A 19,083-nucleotide genomic window follows, 5' to 3' on the forward strand; every position below is an offset into this window, starting at 1 on the left:
AGGAACTCACTGCATTCTCAACACTCAGGCTAGCCAAGGCTCTGCAGTCATGAGAGGCTTAACAGACCTAAGGCTGCAACAATACAAAACAATCTCCTTCTTATGCAAACACCCTAACTTGTGATCAGCACCAGTCAGATTCATCCGTCTGCCTTTATGTGGCCAAGACCCAGGCTACTGAAATATAACCCCATCATAATATCAGTCTGAAATGATGAATTGAGTAAGTGAGTTGGTGGTTTGGTATCTAATGCAGAAATTACACAGATGACCTATGCAGCAAAATAAATAGCCTAGCTTGTTCTAATAGATTAACATAACTAACACTATCAGTAAACAAAAAAGCTCTTCCCTGACCGGGAATCGAACCCGGGCCGCGGCGGTGAGAGCGCCGAATCCTAACCACTAGACCACCAGGGACCGTGTGTCTGGTCTCCTCATCTTACACTAAATAACTCCAGCAGGGGGCTGAGAGGCCACGTGGCGCACACACACAGGGGAACAGCTGACTGCGGCACTCTGGGAAAGAGCCCAGCACAGCTGAGCTGAGCCAGCAGCAGCCATGCAGCGCTAACCCCACACAGGCCCAGCACACAGCAGCAGTTCTGCAGCGCTAACCCCACACAGCAGCAGTTCTGCAGCGCTAACCAAACACAGGCCCAGCACACAGCATCAGTTCTGCAGCGCTAACCTCACACAGCATCAGTTCTGCAGCGCTAACCTCACACAGCATCAGTTCTGCAGCGCTAACTCCACACAGGCCCAGCACACAGCATCAGTTCTGCAGCGCTAACCTCACACAGCATCAGTTCTGCAGCGCTAACCTCACACAGCATCAGTTCTGCAGCGCTAACCCCACACAGGCCCAGCACACAGCACCAGTTCTGCTCTGAGTATCAGTCAGGAGGACTACATCAAATAAATTGTCTTCAAGGAACCCTGCAATTAAGATACGAGTACTAACTTATAACATGTAGGATGAGAAAAACACGAAACGGTGAAACCTTTAACAGTTTCGAAACAAATATTGACATAGTTGTAGATTCCTGAGACCTTTGTACCTTTTTGAGACCCCCCCCCCCCCCCCCCACACACACACACACACACACACACACACAGCGCACGTCTAATAGCTGTGTCTGAAACTATGAAAATCCTGTCTTCCAAAATCTCCAAATCTTCTCCAAGTTGTCTAGTCTCTACTGCATGGGCAGCATAGGTGGTCACACTCATAATAGATAGCATTTGACAAAGACTGCTGTAGGGGACTCTGCCTCTCTAACTGGAAGAGACAGGTTCGGATGGGGACACACACACACACACACACTCATCCGAACTGCAGTCGAGTGAGCGACTGCCGTGTAGCATTGAATGCTCTCCATCCACACCAAGTCTGTCATGTTTAACATTCAAAACAGCAGAACAACTTAAGCGACAGAAAGGAAATAGGAACAAAAGTTCTGCCCAAAATGTCACGCCACATCTCGGTGCACAACACTCTGATTCTGTTTAGGACATTCCGATTAAAAAACAATGTAACTTATTTTGTCACTAAGGCTCGCTCGCATCGCATGCAGTTACGACGTGGTGTTAGGGTCATCTCTCTCTCTCTCTCTCTCTCTCTCTCTCTCTCTCTCTCTCTCTAAATGAGCAGCCTACACAGCACACAAGTTCAAAGGTCACCAGATCTAAATGTTTCAACATAAGTTACTCATCATGATTGTTATGCTCCGTTCAGTCAGATTTCACTTCATGTGAGTAGTCCACGGAGCGATCTGTTATGTCTGCATCATAGTGTTTAGTTTATCTCAACATTCTTGTCAAAATCCCTAAACTAAACAACAAAGTGAAAAGCACTATAGTCGTAGGCTATAATTCTAACTTCTCCCGTCCTCAATAACTTAACCCCCTAGCTAGCATCTCGGCCCTCACTTATTGGTGTGTATTCATTTCCTGTTCGTACAGTACAACCCTTATTTTTCTAGAAAAAACTAGAAAAAGTATATTAACTTAATCTTTTACATTAAAAAAAAAGAAGTGCTTTGTGGCATTTCACTGAGTGACGTGCACTTTTGAAACTCAAGCTGCCACACCATAAAAAGGTGCAGGCTTAATGATTGAACATTTTTAAGAGAGATCAACTGAACATGCTTACATGCATCACAGAGGTCTTCAGGGGTCATTTTGATGATCTTGCAGACTAACACATGACTATACATTTTTTATATGATTTCATAATGGTCTTCTTAGTTTGTTACACTCAATGAGTTGAAATTAACTGCATTTTCAGGACAAAAGTCCCCGAGTTATTTCAAAACTTAGGAAATATAAAATTACAATTATAAAGTTATAAATTATAAAATAAGGCAACATATTTTATTTTCCCAAAACTTATTTGAAGTATAACAGGTTAGATCATGTAGTGTTATCTAATACACTTTGTACGTAGGCCTATGTAAAATAATTTGGTGAGGACACAAAAAGAGACCCGTCACGTCTCTCAGCCCAAACCAAACATACATAGCCTAGCTGTGCAGCAGTAAGCACATCCGCTGCCAAGTTCATCAAAAGGCCTTTTCAAAGCCACTGCGGTGAGGATCGGCGAGGGGGGAGTGTCATCCATACAAAAGCCCCTGTCAGACGAAGCTCATCCAGCCCTTCACACAGGGACATACACACATACAGGGACATACACACATATACACACACATACACACACACAGGGACATACACACACACAGCTCCTGCTGGGATGAACACAATAATATAGAGCGCTGCATTGAGGTCATCGTTCCTGTTTTGTTTTTTTTCCTTTCTCTAGAGAGAGAGATAGGAAAAGAGGACGATAAATAAGAGAGAGCAAGAGAGGAGAGAGCGTGAGAGAGAGAGCAAAAGAGAGAGAGAGCGAAAGAGAGAGAGATAGAGATAGAGAAGAGAGAGAATAGAAAGAGAGAATAGAAAGAGAGAGAGAGATAGGAAAAGAGGACGATAAATAAGAGCAAGAGAGGAGAGAGCGCGAGAGAGAGCAAAAGAGAGAGAGAGCAAAAGAGAGAGAGAGAGAGAGGGAGAGAGAATGAAAGAGAGAGAGAGAGAGAGAGAGAGAGAGAGAGAGAGAGAGAGGGAGAGAGAATGAAAGGAGGGTCAGTCCAAAAGCATAGACGGAGACCTGGCATGCCCTGGACAGGAATCTCCACTGCGACAGTGAGCACTAAGCACAGTGAGATCAGATCCGGGATGTGAGCCTTCAGCTGAACTGCAGCCGATTACCCACAACACCCCAGTCGCTCACAGCACTGCAACCCGCAATCCACGGCCACGCCGGGCTTCTTTAGGCAGAGCCGGTCGTACATCTTCACTTGCATAACAACAAACCTGATTATGTCTCTTCACTTATACTATTATCCATTCTTAGTACAGGTGTAATACAGGTGTGTTTCAAGGAGGTAAGCCGAACACTCGAACACTAACACGAATGCGCACCACTTATTGAAGGGTCTGCAGGTATCACCTAGAGGAGACCACCTAGTTAGCACTTCATGGACCACCATTCACTTTGCCTTTTATGGACATCAAATAACTGAAGCATAGGGGTGGGCGATATGGCCTAAAATTCATATTGCGGTATAATTTGGGACACAAACGGTAAACGGTATATATTGCGGTAAAATTTGGTGTGTGAATTTCAATATAGGTCTAGCAGGTTCTTGCATAAAATAGTCAAGATTGTTAATTATTTAAAAATGTCTTGGCTATAAAAATGATCAAAGTTTTATTTAGCCTATTCACTGCAGTAGACCGGCATCACTGTATGAAACATTACAAAAACATGAAACATGACATATTACATAGAACTGTAAATCATCTGATCATCTAATATTTACAGATATCTAGGCTATATATAACATTTATTTAATATGTGGCCTGTAATAAAATCATGTATTGAACAATTTAACCACAGCTCAGCTTTAAGAAACTCAAATAGCCTAGATGCATGCTTAGCATTTTGTGATCATTAGGCTAAGGCTACTTTCACAAACTCAGTCAGCTGTCCTCTGATTTACCAATATCTAGGCGATATTTGTAACATTTATTTTGTATTTGGCCCGTTATGAAATCATGTGGAACAATTTAAACACATTGTAAAACTTAAAGCCCAAATTTGGAGACATCCATGCATGTAGAAATTTACTGCAAATTCAAAACTGGATTACTCTGGAACGGCTAACTGTACAGGGGACTGATTTACACCTTTGTGTTCGGTAAGGTCTGCTGTTTATTTTGATATAAGGTTTGTCGTGTGTTAAAATAAGGGTTCGTGAAGTATTCCACCGAGATGAATGGGTTGGGAGATCATGGGACGCAAAACCTTCAGTAGAATGTATGATTAAATTGAATTATATTATTTACTTTAATCGCGAACCGTTCAACTAAGCAATTATCGGGTAACATCGTTTAAAAGCTGAGAAAAAGCTCTTTCGTGTGATACTTGTGATGTCTGTGTGATGAATAGGCTACTTCGCGAGTAGTTCAACTGAGATAAATGGAATTTGGACGCACTTTCTTTCTTGCGCTGTCACTTTCTCCACTGCGTAAAATACTCAATTAATTTGCGCTGTGAATGCTTAGATTATTTTGACAGGCCACACAGGCTAAATAAAAATCGCTATTAGTAGGACGCAAAGCAGAAAATTGAAAGAAGGGGGCACCAAGGCCACCGTGGCCTGTAAACCTCTGATTTTCAAAGGGGCCTCACGGCCAACCCAAGAGGCAACGACGTGGCCGCTGTGAAATTCCTACCCTGTTTGGGGGTTTATGTCTGTATTTCTCCTAAGTTATAAGTCTAAAGTTAGCGTCTTTGTCGTGACATGTTTCCCTTTTAGTTCTCCCTCGTGTGTGATCCTTTTTGTGTGGGGGGCTGCGTCCACCCCTGTATGTGTAGCGTGTGTGTGTACTTGACCTGCTCCGTGTGTATTGTGTTCTGGGTCTGTGTCCCTGCTCTCGTTCTCAGCTAATAAACCTTATGATTGGACAACTGTCTGTGTCGCTATCAAATCGTTACAATACCTTCACCGCTCGCAGCCATTTTTCCACACCTGTGGCCTCCTCGTGGTTGCTGCCGGTCCCGGCAGGCCAAGCGTGTTGCAATTTATTGACATAATGACCTATCGCAATATGCCGGTATAACAAAAATCTCTATCGTTGGCCAAATTTTTATCGCATACCGCTTATACCGTTTATATCGCCCAGCCCTACTGAAGCAATCTGTTGATGTGAGCATTGTTGTTATTTTCCAGAGAAACAGAACACTGGGAGACTGGCTCCACCAATACCTCATATCTCATGATATGGCTCCACCTGTCATCACCACACATACATACAGCACACTGCTTGCTACAGTAAGCCTCCTCTACATACTTGCTGCACACTGCCCCCCCCCCTCCCTACATACACAGCACATTGTCTTCAGGATCTTCCACACACATCCTCTACATACTTACAGCACACTGCCCCCACCTACCCACACACACACACTACACACACACAGTCACTGCTCCACTCCCCTCCCACCCACACACACATCTTCACTGTCATCACTCACATACATCATACATACAGTACTCTGCTTGCAATAGTAAGTCCCTTCACCATACTTGCAGTACACTGCCGCCCCCCTCTCCCCTACATACACAGCACATTATTTCATCAGGAAGCTTCTCCAACACACATCCCCAACATACTTACAGCATACTGCCCCCCCCCCCCCCCCCAATACACAGCACATTGTCTCATGAGGAAGCTTCTCCAACACACATATTGCACACTGCCCTCTCCCCACATACACAGCACACTATCCCATCTCCCCTGTCATCCCCCCAACACACACACCAAGACCCCTGGCAGAGTTGGGTTAGCCCCTTGAGCCATGGATCTGCCCAAGGTTTCTTCCTCGGTAAGGGAGTTTTTCCTTGCTCCTGTTGCTCTTGGGTGCTCCTTGTTGGTGCCCCCCCCCCCCCCCCATCCCAATCCTCCCCCACCTTTCTTATGCAGCCCTTGCCACTTAATCTACTAAACCCCTCTTCTTCTGCAGGGTTTCCCGCAGCACTTTGCAGTCAAGGCGGCCGCCTTGGCAAAACAAGCCTGCCGCCTTAACTACGTCGTCAAAAAAAAACCCAAAAAAACGTGTTACTTTGTCCTGTTTTCTCCCTTTCATTCCAAACCGTGACCAACGCCAATCTCCCTTTTCCACAGAACGCATTAAAAAATAAGAAGAAACGTGTCATGAATCGAAAAATAATCAGATTTTATAATCTTTACATATGTGATATGCCTCCGAATCAGAGCTAGTGAGCGGAGCTGAGCGGTGCAAATATCTCGCTCCTCGTTCTCAAGAATCAGTCAAATCGCGAACAGCAGCTCCGTTCAATTGTCAGGTGTGATGAAATGCGTTCATATTAAACTTTTTATGTCATAAACGTTGCAGGCCTATGGAAAGGTTTAGTGGTAGGGTTGTCCAATGATCAAGTTGTTGCTTCAATTTATGACGCGACGCACCGATGCTGGGTTCATCCGTTTGGCGCAAGTTTAAAATGTTTAGCCGACTGCGTGATTTGTCATTTTCGTTCTTTTGGCAATTAATCCCGACAGATCCCTTTAGTTAACGTTGCCAAGCTTGTTTGTTGTTGCACTATCAGTGTTGCAGTCTTTTAAAATAAATGTTCTGAGTGAAATATATTGCCATTGCTCTTAGTTCTTTGGGAACGGGGAGCTAAATTGACCTGACGCGAATTTGACCGGAGAAGCGGCCGAGTAAACAGCCACCTGCTCTCAGCACAGTGTTGACGACTGACAGGCCCATCCGTGCCTACGCGTATGGTTTCTAAATTATTTAGCTAACTCCATCCCCATCAACGAACTTAGGCTATATGGCCAATATCTTTGAAATTTAACGGTCTTGGTTTTATTAGAAAGACAGTTGGACATGCCTCAGACTCGTGGTGTGAGCGGTATGAGAGCGGAACAGAGCGGCCACTCCGGCCTCTAAATTAAAAAGCGGTCCGCGCTCAAATTCCATCCATATTACACAAAACTATTAGCCTAGAAAATCTAGACGCGCCCCTAGCGCAGGGCTACAAAACTATAAAATGATCTAAACTTCATTCACTCTCGGTGTATAGATCAGGACAGACTTGCGGAACCGGCTGCAGGTCAACAGTCTGACAGCCTGCATGAAGATAAGCATTAACAGTGCTATTACCAAAGGGCCCTTGAAATTATCTTTTTAAAGCCAAGGAGGATGGCTTGTAACAATGGTAGTTGTTAGCTCTGCCATAAGTAGTGACTGATCACATTTGCACATTTTGTTGTTTTGCACTTTCTTTTGCACTTGTTCTACGGTTTGTAATAGTCTTTGTTAAAATTGCACAAATACTGTTGTATAGTTTGTTTGGTGTTGTCACTTTGTTCTTTGTTAACTGTTATTTTGAGAAGCTGGTTAGTTATTTATAATGTAGTGTTTAATAAATAATTGTTAAATATACAGAGTCTGTAGTGTATCGCACAAACAAGACGCCAACACCCACACCCCCCCCCACCAGCGGCAACCGATACAAGATCCCCCCCCCGCTCGGATGCCAACCGATACCAGACCCCCCCCCCCCCCCCCCGGGACCTACGACCTACCACCTTGACTAACACATTTCCTGCGGGAAACCCTGTACTGCACCCCCCCCCCCCCTCCATTAATGCACAAATAGGCAGACATAATTTCACTGCATTTCTTACTTCCAGTAACTATATGCATGTGACAATAAACTTCCTTGTATCCTTGTTTCCTCCCATGATGAATGTTTTTGTAAAGCTACGTTAAAATTGAGGTCATGAACATGCGGAGCTGATGCACAGGAAAGAAGTTACCGTGTTATTTGGATAAGAAACTCGCAGGTAATCTGGGAAATGCCCTAGGGGGAGGGGGGGGAAAGCATAAAGGAGACGCCATTCTGAGATGTCTTCATTGTCTTGTTAGATTGGCACTTTAACGGAACAGAACTCTTGCAAATACAAGCTGAACTCAAACATGAAGCATAACTTGTCGTGGCTGCATCCAGAAAAATATTATGTTATATGTAGAAAAATATGTTCATGATTTTGAAAATTAATTTAACATAATGGTCAATGTTTTTACTCATTCAGATCTTACTGAGTGTTTAATGACACCCTTTTATGTGATGTGAAAAACAAAACTGGATATGTGTTGAGAATTTCTGGGACTTTAAAGCCACACTTTCTTTTCGCTTATCAGATAGAAGCAAAACTTGAATTACATAGTGTGACTTTGGAAAATAGTCAGGCTACTTTACATACTTGGACATAGGATGGAAAATGTAGGCCAACTCTTAGGAGTAGATTCTTCACTGGCTGCATGCTTCAAATTGATAATCTCACTTCCAAAATTGTGTAGTGCCATGAGAAGTCATGTAAATCACTGAGCTTTACTGCAGCTACACGGCCTCATCCCAGTTCATACACTTGCAGGACGCGGCATTGGTCTGCTTCTTGTCCTCAATCCTTATTTGTCTGCCCATGATTGACCCCTAACCCTAACACCCACCCCCTGACCCATCGACCTGCCATACACCTCTCGACACCTCTCACACGCACACACAAACACAAAAGTGCACACTTCACACACACAAACGCGCACACTTCACACAGACACACACAGACACACACAAACACACACAGACACACACAGACACACACAGCTTGTCCACACCCAGTACCAATCAGAAAGAGCAGGATCACATGTGGCCTAAGTCCACCCAAAGCAGTTTACAGGGTCTGGTCAAAGCGGCTTAGTGGGGCTGACCGGATTAGCCCGTGCTGTGGTTGTGTTTGCCCCACGCATAGCATATGGGAGAAGGCTAATGATGTGAAACTGAGAATAAGTCAGTGCTGTGCTGCCTCTGCCATTCCAAACCCAGGGTAAGCTGCTAATTGTCCAGCAGGCAAACAAAGGCCTACCTGTTTACAGACAGCACAAAAATGGAATTATGGGGATTGCTTAAGGGAAACATTACTGCTACGTCATCTCATTACATATGCATGGGAGAGATATGGATTAAAAATGGATTGCACTGGATTTAGCAGCATTCTTGCTAATTAGCTGGTCTGTAGCATGTCTACATTTTGTGAGCTGTTCAAGAAATAGTATGGCAATATTGCAATGCCGGTAATTTTACAACTTAATTGATTTCTTTTTCAAATCTGTCTTGCTGGGGTTTCCTTGGATGAAAGAAAAAGAAACTGATGTTCTTCTGACTTCCAGACTGGCAGCAAGTACACTGGCATTTTCAAGCAGACATGCCCAGTAGGGGCAGAGGCACTCACCCTCTCTCCCGACTCTCAAGTAACACCGTCACACACACACACACACACACACACACACACACACACACACACACACACACACACACACACACACACACACACACACACACACACACGGCAGGACTGTGGCATGCCTCGGGTGAATCACGTTGACTGGGCAGTGGGCACTCCGTACAAACAGAGGCCCACACTCCTCTGTTCCTCCCCCAACTCTGTCCATCTTCTCTTGTCCTTCATTTACCCTCCCTTTGCTCTAGTCTTCATCTCTTTATTTTGCGCTCTCTGACTTACCATCTCTCTCTCTCTCTCTCTCTCTCTCTTTCTCTCTCGTGCTCTCTCTCTCTCTCTCTCTCTCTCTCTCTCTTGCGCTCTCTCTCTCTCTCTTGCGCTCTCTCTCTCGCGCGCTCTCGCTCAGTTCCTGCATGTCTTGTTCTCACTCGCTCGCTCGCTCCACTTCCCAGGATGCTTAGTGAATCATATGATGCTGTATGGTGCAGAGCTGCAGTGCTGTGATCTGTACATTCAGTGCTCCCTCAGAGCCTCCACAGAGGGACAGAAAAACACACACAAAAAAACAGCCCAGCTACACTATATTCCCACGATGCCACAGCAGGCCCCCTAACACACTCCTCAACGACAGATAACCCCCCCCCCCACCCACCCCTTCCCAAAAGATCGATGTAATCATCCAATTTGTCCGTCTTCTTCTCACAAACACAAGTAGGAGGACGACAGAGATGCGTTTCGTCCCAGATGAGGCCAGCCTGAGTGTGTGCTCACTGCGGAGCTGCTGTGAGAGCAGGAGGACCCATGGGCTGAAACGAGAGCACCAGGACCCACTGGAGCAGAAACTCGCCAGCGGCCACAACGCCACACAGTGAATCTCAAGGAAGCATTTAATTAATGCTGATTGGCCCCGGAAAAAAAAAAAAAAACGATGAAAGTGCATCATCACCACATCAGGTGATGACAACCTGGGCACTTTTAATACCACCAACAATGGCTGATATTAAAAATACATTAAAATGCTGTATGCAAAAGCCAAACATGCAAAGGGGTGCTTCTGTGCATGTCACAATGAAGCCTGACCTTACAAAGTTGGTGTTTTGCATTGGGCAAATGCTCTTTGATATGCGGCTGCCTGCTGCTTGCTGCCTTCAGGAAGTCTTACCAGAACCTCAGGAAACTTACAATTAGGCATGCACTTTTCAGGAGCTCTTTAGCTGATACTAATGTTAATAGTTTCCAGTTTATCATTTACAGTGGCAAAGGAAATGCCTTCAATGGGGTTGTAAATATTGACATCAGTTGGACGGTTATCGTTAAAGGTAAAAGTTGCTGGGAAGCAACTCAGCCAGTCTGAGTGGACCAACTAAGAGGGCTTTAATAGGTTTGACTCTTTTAGTGATAGCATCGACAGTTGGCCTACTCAGCTTGCCAAGCTCCCTAGTCACAGAGCTCTGATGTGTCTTATTCAAAGGGTGCAAATATAACCCCATTGGCTAAATGTGGGCACCACTGCACAGAGGGGCTATTCATTCCTTCCCAAAAACATAACATAGCTTTTATGGAGCCCAGTTAACGGATCTGTAGTGCATCTGCAGATGCAGCCTTGTAAGGTGTCAAAGGCAAACATCGACAAAGTATCCGGACCATCTTTAAACTCAAATCAGACTGGATCAGTAACAATAGGGACTTACCAGCTGTCCTCGTCCTCTGCCTCGACACAGTCCCCCAGATCAAGCACATCCACATCGTCCAGGGCAGAGTGGTCCATGACCGCATCGCTCCCACCCAGCGTCTCCGATTCGCAGCTTTCCAGAGAGGGACTTGACTGTGGCTGTCCTAGGGGCTGTTCCTCTGTGTTGCCGCCAGCGCAAGTGAGATGAAAGCCGGCGGACTCCGCGTTCTCTTCATCGTCTTCGTCCTCTAGCCTTGAGGCTTCGGGCAGCGGGGACATGTCCTCGATGCTGTTGCTACTACTGTCCGGCGGGGGGGACAGTTCAAAGTCTCGGGCGCTAACCTCACCTCCGTCCTCCGTCGTAACGGAAGAGTTTGTAACTCCCTCGCCAAGTGTCCTTTGGTTATTTATGTCAGTACCAGTCGAAGTAAGGTTGCTGTTGATAAGTTTGCTGCCCCTGTTGCGCAGGGTCTGGTTCTGAACTTCCAGTCTCCGCACTAGCTCCTGCAACTTGCGGACCTCTTCTAGCTCCACCCCTGCAAGGTCCTGTTCGGTTTCAAAGCCGGGCTGCGCGCTAGCCATGTGTCCGCTGGTACTACTGCCATTGTCGGCTGTCTGGACCACATTTCCACTGTCCGGAACCACCATTCTCCCCAGCTACTGTGAAACAGACGGACTGGTAATGTTAGCGTGCTTTCTACGGTTATTCAGAAAATAATGCAAAGTCAAAGCCACATCTGAATAACCAAGTTGAGAGGGATTAATCAACCGCACTCCAACATATCGTCAAACTTTGACCTGCACGAGATCCTTTGGATCACGGAGACGTTGCCCAATCACAAACCCAAGCAGCAATTGAGAGAAACACGTTAAGAATAACTGTTACGAGAGCTAGCGATCAACCAAATCAGTATGTTACCATACTTCCATGTTGATCAACCATGAGGCACACGTTAGCCGCACATGAACGAATCAGCTGCCGTTTATATATAACGTTATACGTTTGAAAAACAAACGTCATTTTTGCAGCGTGGCAATTTCTCATGCATGACTAAAGAAACTAAACGTGACACAAATACAATCAAATGGCCTAACATTTATAATTTTATGTAGTAAGTTAAATTAATCAGGCAAATACGGCAATCAATGACCTACACTACATTCCGACAAATCAATCATGTAACGTCCTAGCAAACTGTCCGACCAATGTTAATAAAGAAAAAAGTCACTGTTGAGCCAAGGGAAGTCAACTGCAGGACCTTTCAGCTTCAAGCGAATCGTTTGAACATAATGTCCACAATATGAAGCTCAAATAATCTACCCATGCAGATGCTCTCTTATTTAGTTGGCTAGTTACTTGACTATCTGCTTGGTAGATAGATAACAGACTCGACATGCTATCTAACTGCCGATTTAGCTAGCAGCAAAGCTAACAGCAAAACAAAACCTACCACCGGTGTGTGATCCGTAATTTCGGAGGAGGTTTGAATTAACGTTGACGAGGTTTTGCTTTGTTTTTCATCGATTCGGTCACCGTAGCATTTTCGTAAAATGTGGCCGAACAAGCAGTGTAAATCGGAGAATAAATCGCGCAAATCCCCCTGTTACCTTATCGCAAGGTATCTATCTGCAAACGCTAGCTAGTTAACTTTGCTAGCTAAGTGGCTACTATCGTTCAGCTAACTAGCTTGACTGGTACTACAGAGGTGTGATGCCTATCATGCCTTAACGACAAGGAATACACCAATCAGAAGCTTAAACCCGCCCATTTGCAGAGAGCACGCTAGACCTGTAAATTTAGCGCCATCTGTAGGTAACTCAGAGCACATCTATTTTAGCCCAACGGTGCATAATCCAGCAGACAGCCAACAGCAGATGGCAGCAAAATCTACAATTCTGTTCTAGATAGCAGTTTGGACGCATCTGATTCTCATGTGTTCTAAAGCAGGGATGGACTATGTATATATAGGCTATATATTAAAAAAAAAGGGTCTGCAAAAAAGGTCCTGCAATAAACATGACATTTTGCAGCAGTCTCGTTATGTTTGTCATTTTTAACACCTTGCTTGCTGTTCGCTGATCCATTTAGGCCTATCACTCTATTTTTTCAACACTGAGCCGAATATGTGAAATGGACTCGAGTGGAGAGATGATCATGGACCTCAGGATACACCCACCCTTACGTCCCCCATTAGTAGATCCCCATCCGTGGAGTCCAGCATGTTGCTCCGCTATCTTGCTACAGTAGCCTGTAAAGGACAAACAATAGAGATAGTGGATTCATACTGCCTCATTAGTCATCTGACCACAGGTTCTGCTTCATCAAGGATCAGGATCACCATGAAACAGTTGCTGAATTCTGAAACCTGCTGAAGTCCATCACTCTGATCAACAACACTATCCTAACTCCCACCTGGCAGCATCGCCAATACCCCTTCCCAGCACATACTCATGCAGGCACATGCAGTTTCACACACACACACACACACTGTATGTGACAATGCAACCCCTACTAATATAGACCCATCCATTGCTTGGACTCTGCAATGTACTTTCATTATTGCACTCATACTGTATATTCCTGTACTTAACTTTTAAGCTATATTTCATTGGGTTTATTTCATTCTGTCGTGTTTCTCATACTCTCACAGTTACTGAGTCGTATTGTCTGTCTTATTCTGCTTTTTTCCTAGTTTCACTTCTGCATAGCATTGTGCTTTTGGTAGACAATTCTTTGGTAGACAATTTTGATTAATACATATGGAAACACCTTTTTTTTTTACTTGACTTAATTACCATTAGTAGACTTGCAGTAGTAATAGCATTTTAGAGTGTGAATACACAGTAGCATAATTTATTACTCCTTGACAGATAAATACTGTTTTCGCTTTATCAAAGAAATATCTAGCATATCTGCAAATGCAGATATGGTGTGTGTAGCCAGCATTGTGTGTACATAGCTGCATAATATAGAATGACGAGTCTGATCATGCACACCCTTTGTACATCCTGTAGTAGATATTTCACTGGAATTTCCGAGTGTTTACAAGAAGGTCTGTTTCAGCAGGCATGGCTTGTGTTTGTACGTGTGTGTGTGTGTGTGTGTGTGTGTGTGTGTGTGTGTGTGTGTGTGTGTGTGTGTGTGTGTGTGCGTGTGTGAGGGGGTGGGGGTGGGGGGATAATGCTATCAGGTGCTGTAAGCTAGAAATGATTTTAAATGATTTCTGGCAATCCTTATGCAGAGGCCCTTCTCACACCTTTGTGAGAGTCGATCTGTGGGCACACCTCTTGCACAGGCTGCCAAAGTAACTACCACACACCCACGGGTTCTGCTGTTGCTCAGATATTTTAATTGCAACGTGGAATGTTTGGTTGCCTTGGTGACAATGGAGAGCCCAAGCATGGTGTGTTTCTCCTTTAAGATAACGGCAAACATTGTGGTTATCAATGTACAGTGTTTGAGTGTGTGTGTGTATGTGTGTGTGTGTGTGTGTGTGTGTGTGTGTGAGAGAGAGAAAGAGAGACACTGAGACAGCTGTGATTTCTCCTATATGATCTTATAAGCATGGGACATGTGAAATTACTCACCTTGCATCTGAGTAAATGTGTCCAATGACAGGGAAGGAGAGCAAGGGACCAGAAAGCGTATGAAATGTGTTGACATGCTTTAACATGCATCTGCCTTCATCTCTATATCTCCCTCCTCCACCTCTGTCAACTCTGCGTCCTCGTCTTTGGTAGTTTTCCATTCCGGGGGTGGGTTACTTTTTGACAGAAGGCATGGGAACGGGAATTTAACGGGAATTTATTTGAGAAGTTATAGCTGCTCTGTGTTCTCACCATAGACTCCCCACATTTGCTGCCCTTCAGTGTCAAACATATGTGAAGAAAGTGCATAGGGGACGGAATGGACCCGCGGCAGTGTTAAAAATAAGTCAGGTTTTGGTGTCTTTCTTTATCCAAACTGTTGCCAGTTGTTAACATTTAATTACAGTTTGTGTGCACTAGGAATATAAGTACATATACAGCTATAAGAGTGCCTTTCTGATCTACCGGTACTGGATGGGCATGTCTGCTTTCAGCCATAGAGTGCGGTGTGGTTGACTTAACTTTGGCATCACACCTGTTAGTTTTCAAATTTACACACAGGCAAATTCTGTGACCAACATCAGAGATCATAAAAAAAAATCTAGTTTGACCAGTTTTGTTTTTCTTTTCTTTCTTTGTTTCTCTGATTCATCCTGCCATCGCTAAGATCAGACAACAGTGCTGTATAATTAAACCAGCAAAACAGATGGACGCATCAAACTGAATGTCAGGCATTAGACGCAAAGAGAATGAGATGGTTAGTCAATACCAAAGATTCTAGAACAGAGCTCTGTTCTAGAATCTTTGGTCAATAGGCCTACTGTGTTGGGTTAGCGCTAGCTGCGCCAAAGAGCCCCGTGGGTCTACAGGTTCCCACTGATGGTGTGTGAGCTACAAGGGGGATTAGGGTTGTGTGTGTGAGGCAGACGAGTGGCTCTTGTGGTCAGACCTGCTGGATCAGTGCGGCTACGCTGCTGTGGTCCTCACAAGTCTCAGATGGTATCTGCCCTGGCACCAAACATGTTCCAATTATTCGCCACAGTCACAGCAAGGAAGATAAGCATCTCGGTGCAGCCGAGGAGACATAGAGATACTGTCCGCAGCACAACATCTACACCAAACATCGAGAAAACGTGCCTGGGCTGCCATTTTAGTGGAGAGGAATACATGTAGCCAAAGAGTATTTTCCTCATTCAACTTAAAAATGCAATCGCATGTAACTGTATCTAAATTTGCATAGTCAGATGGCTGCCTGGTTCTCCAGGTTAAGGGAGATGCCCAGGGGCCATGTCCACAGGACGCAAACAACCAGCTGTGTTTGGAAACATTGCATTAGGGTTGGGTCTGGAGCAGCAGTGGCACCGGCAGCTTCTGCATGGAGCTCCCATCAGATCACTCTTTTCACCTGCTACTGTACACACTTAATCTCTTTACAGTGTTTTGCAACCGCTTACACACTAAATCTTTGCTTGTCACACAATTTTCTAAACATTTCATCCACATAACCCCACACCAAATCTGCAAAACCACACAAATTCTTAGTGTTTAACTCAGTTTTCAATTTACTAAAACACATTTTGGAAAACACCACACACAATTTTCTACTCAAAACACAAAAATCTAAAAGGAAGTAACTTGATTTCATTTTTCAAACACAACCCATCCAAATGCCACACTAAATCACCACTGCTCCACTCTCTCTCTTCACATGTGTAAACAGTCATTACTTTACTGAACACCATCCAATCATTGCCTTAGTATAGGCCTGTAGTCTATATGTATGGACCCTTTCAATCTGCTCTTAGAGGATTTGTGGTTGAAATGTTCAGAACCAATGCAGATACAGTCTGACTTTAGCTTTCAGTAATGTTCGACTTTATGTAATTCTCTCTCAAAAACTCTCAAAAACTCTATTTTTGTTTCTCCCCAAGTTACCATTAGCTCAATACATTTTTCAATAGACCTATGAATACATACACAACCCCCCCCCCCCCACACACACACACACACACACACACACACACACACACACTTTTCTTTGGAAGAAGCAAAGTCATTTATTACCGTAACTTTCACTCTTGTATGGAAATACATAAAGTCTATGAAAGACAAAAGAGCTTTAGGTTTTGAGCAACAGTGTGTACATGATGTATCCAAAATGTCATATTATGACGAAAGTGTTTATTGTGAGGTGAATGTTTGCTTTACTGTAAAGATGTGTTGACATTTTGAATGTTGTGTGTCATTTTGCTGGAGATTTGAGGCATTTTGCATTTTGTGTGAGCAATTGTGTGCTTTGTGTGTGGAGTTTTGAAAAATAGACACAGATTTTTGTAAACGTGTGTAAACAGTTGTAAAAAATTGTAAGTGAATTGTGTGTGTGTATGTGTGTGTGTGTGTGTGTTCATGTTTATGTGTGTGTGTGTGTGTTCGTGTATATGTGTGTGTGTGTGTGTGCCGGCCCCAGCACATTCCTTCAGCCTCCTCCTTTGCAGGCCCTGCCCTCAGATAGTCTGTGCTGTGCGTACGCCAGGATCCTGCTCATCTGCCTCAGCATTCCTCCACCCCGTTAACTCCTCTTAAGAGCATTAAAAAAGAGTATCAGCCATGAGCATGGGCCCTTCTGGACAGTCGCAGACACGTTTGCGCAGGCTTGAATTTAAAAATTTTAAAAACAAAAAAGTGCAACCCCCACGTTTGCGTGCGGTGTGTGTGGACGAGGTTGTGGCTTGCTCCAGACGTGTGGAGCATGGCTTTGCTCAGGGGCTGTCAGGTGTAGGAATTCCAGATGGGCTTGAAGATTCTGACTCTAATCCCTCAACATGCCAGTACCTGCATAAGACCACAGGTAGAGAGAGAGAGAGAGAGAGAGAGAGAGAGAGAGAGAGAGAGAGAGAGAGAGAGAGGGCTGTACTGTTCTCACAGGCATCTGTCTGAATAATTCAGGCTCAACTCTGAACACAGATTACTTAAGCAACACACCCATAGCCTTATAGTCCTCTAAAACCAGAAGATTAAGTTTTACCTAGAGATGCAGAATATGACATAATTCAATACCTACAGTATGAGTGAGCTACAGGCCCAAACATGAAATGTGTGCAGTTTTACCTTAATATATTTAGTTAAACCGAAGTGTGTGTGTGTGTGTGTGTGTGTGTGTGTGTGTGTGTGTGTGTGTGTGTGTGTGTGTGTGTGTGTGTGTGTGTGTGGTCACACCTTTCCCACTAGTAGTAGTAGTAGTAGTAAGGTAAGGTAGCACACTGTTCTTTGCCTTTATCGGCCACTCAGTCTTGTTGAGTCGAGAGGACACACGGCATGTGTGCCAACCACACCCTGCCAAGCGCCTGCCAAGGGGAGAGTAAGGCAGCAGAGGGAGGGAAGAGATCGGAGCCAACGCTCGCGACCTGCTGAGACCTGGCTCCCAAGACTGAGCCACCTGCACATTTTCTGGTTGTGCGGCAACAATGTGTATATTATGTGCTTGTAATGCACTTGCTTTCAACTCATTGTATGTGGTTATTGCAAATCATAGTACAGTACATCACACCTTTTGATAGTGGAAAGTTGAATGTTATCTAATACATAATTATCTAAAACAGTCATTGATAGTGTACACCTGGAATGGATAATATGCGGTGCACATTTGTTTATGTGTGGATGTCGCCCACAGCTTCAGAGTTGTAAATGACAGGGAAGCATTTCAGCAGTGCGGTGGGTTGATGTGTGAGGACGTGTGTGCATGCAGAGAAAACTGGAATTTACGAAAGTTACGTAGCAGCCTTGGGAATTTATGGCACAAATATTGCAAAATCTCTTGAGACAAGAGACAAGATGTTTTTTATTATCAACACATTCACAGCACCAAGCTATGGGTTGAGGCAGGCTTTATGTCTCTGAAGTTCAGACAAGCGTCTCCTCTGCTCATAATTGATAGTGTCTCTCTGTTCTCTGAAACTATGCGAACAGAGCAGACTTGTTGTAACCCACTGCATTCTATTCTGTTGAGGAGAACTACACGCTAACTCAGATACGCTAAACTGCAGATACTGTAGATTGGAATCTGATAATGACCCCTCCATGACACTTGGGGTTTCAACAATGTTGAAATCATACGGACTCTCCGCACACAGTAAATATTTACTTCTTGTCGGCCTGTGGCGAACATGTGGAATTGTTATTGGTCTCGCATTACAATAGGAGGTCTAGACTGGGGTAGTGGGCTGTGGCCTGGCTTGACCCGAGCGGTGGCTTGCGGTGGGGGTCGGGCCCAGAAAGTTTTGGCTCAAGGCCCCTGGTCACACTACGCTATTGTGCTCTGGGTGTAGCCCAGTAATGACCCTCTGGGAGAGCGGATAAACAAGGGGATTTAAAACAACAACATTAGCATTATAGTTTCATCTGATTAAAATGTCAATGACTCATACTTC

At 44.4% G+C, this 19,083-nt stretch overlaps 2 protein-coding genes and 1 non-coding gene across 5 annotated transcripts in view; all 3 read right to left on the reverse strand.

Moving 5' to 3' along the window:
* The window catches only part of LOC143132286 (SLAIN motif-containing protein-like), a 32,547-nt gene extending 19,772 nt beyond the window's left edge, over positions 1–12,775 (reverse strand). For 2 of the 3 annotated variants that reach the window (XM_076291696.1, XM_076291699.1), the window contains exons 1-2: positions 12,520–12,775; positions 11,088–11,728 (exon numbers count right to left, since the gene is read on the reverse strand). In XM_076291696.1, coding sequence (XP_076147811.1) covers positions 11,088–11,716 — 629 coding nt within the window. In that variant the 5' untranslated portion in view covers positions 11,717–11,728; positions 12,520–12,775. The remainder of the gene's footprint in view (positions 1–11,087; positions 11,729–12,519) is intronic. The other variant, XM_076291697.1, reaches the window with a different exon arrangement.
* trnae-cuc (transfer RNA glutamic acid (anticodon CUC)) lies at positions 349–420 on the reverse strand. The gene has a single exon. It is a non-coding gene; the product is annotated as a tRNA-Glu (tRNA).
* Positions 12,776–14,735: 1,960 nt separating the features above from the next.
* Positions 14,736–19,083, reverse strand: part of tmsb1 (thymosin beta 1) — a 7,008-nt gene continuing 2,660 nt past the window's right edge. Inside the window, exon 3 of the mRNA XM_076293064.1 lies at positions 14,736–14,832. Coding sequence (XP_076149179.1) covers positions 14,736–14,832 — 97 coding nt within the window. The remainder of the gene's footprint in view (positions 14,833–19,083) is intronic.

The sequence above is a fragment of the Alosa pseudoharengus genome, unplaced genomic scaffold (assembly GCF_046254945.1).
Source record: "Alosa pseudoharengus isolate Yale_2024_CS ecotype anadromous, Long Island Sound unplaced genomic scaffold, YU_APseudo_1.1 YU_APseudo_1.1_scf_19, whole genome shotgun sequence".
NCBI classification, from domain to species: Eukaryota; Metazoa; Chordata; class Actinopteri; order Clupeiformes; family Clupeidae; genus Alosa; species Alosa pseudoharengus.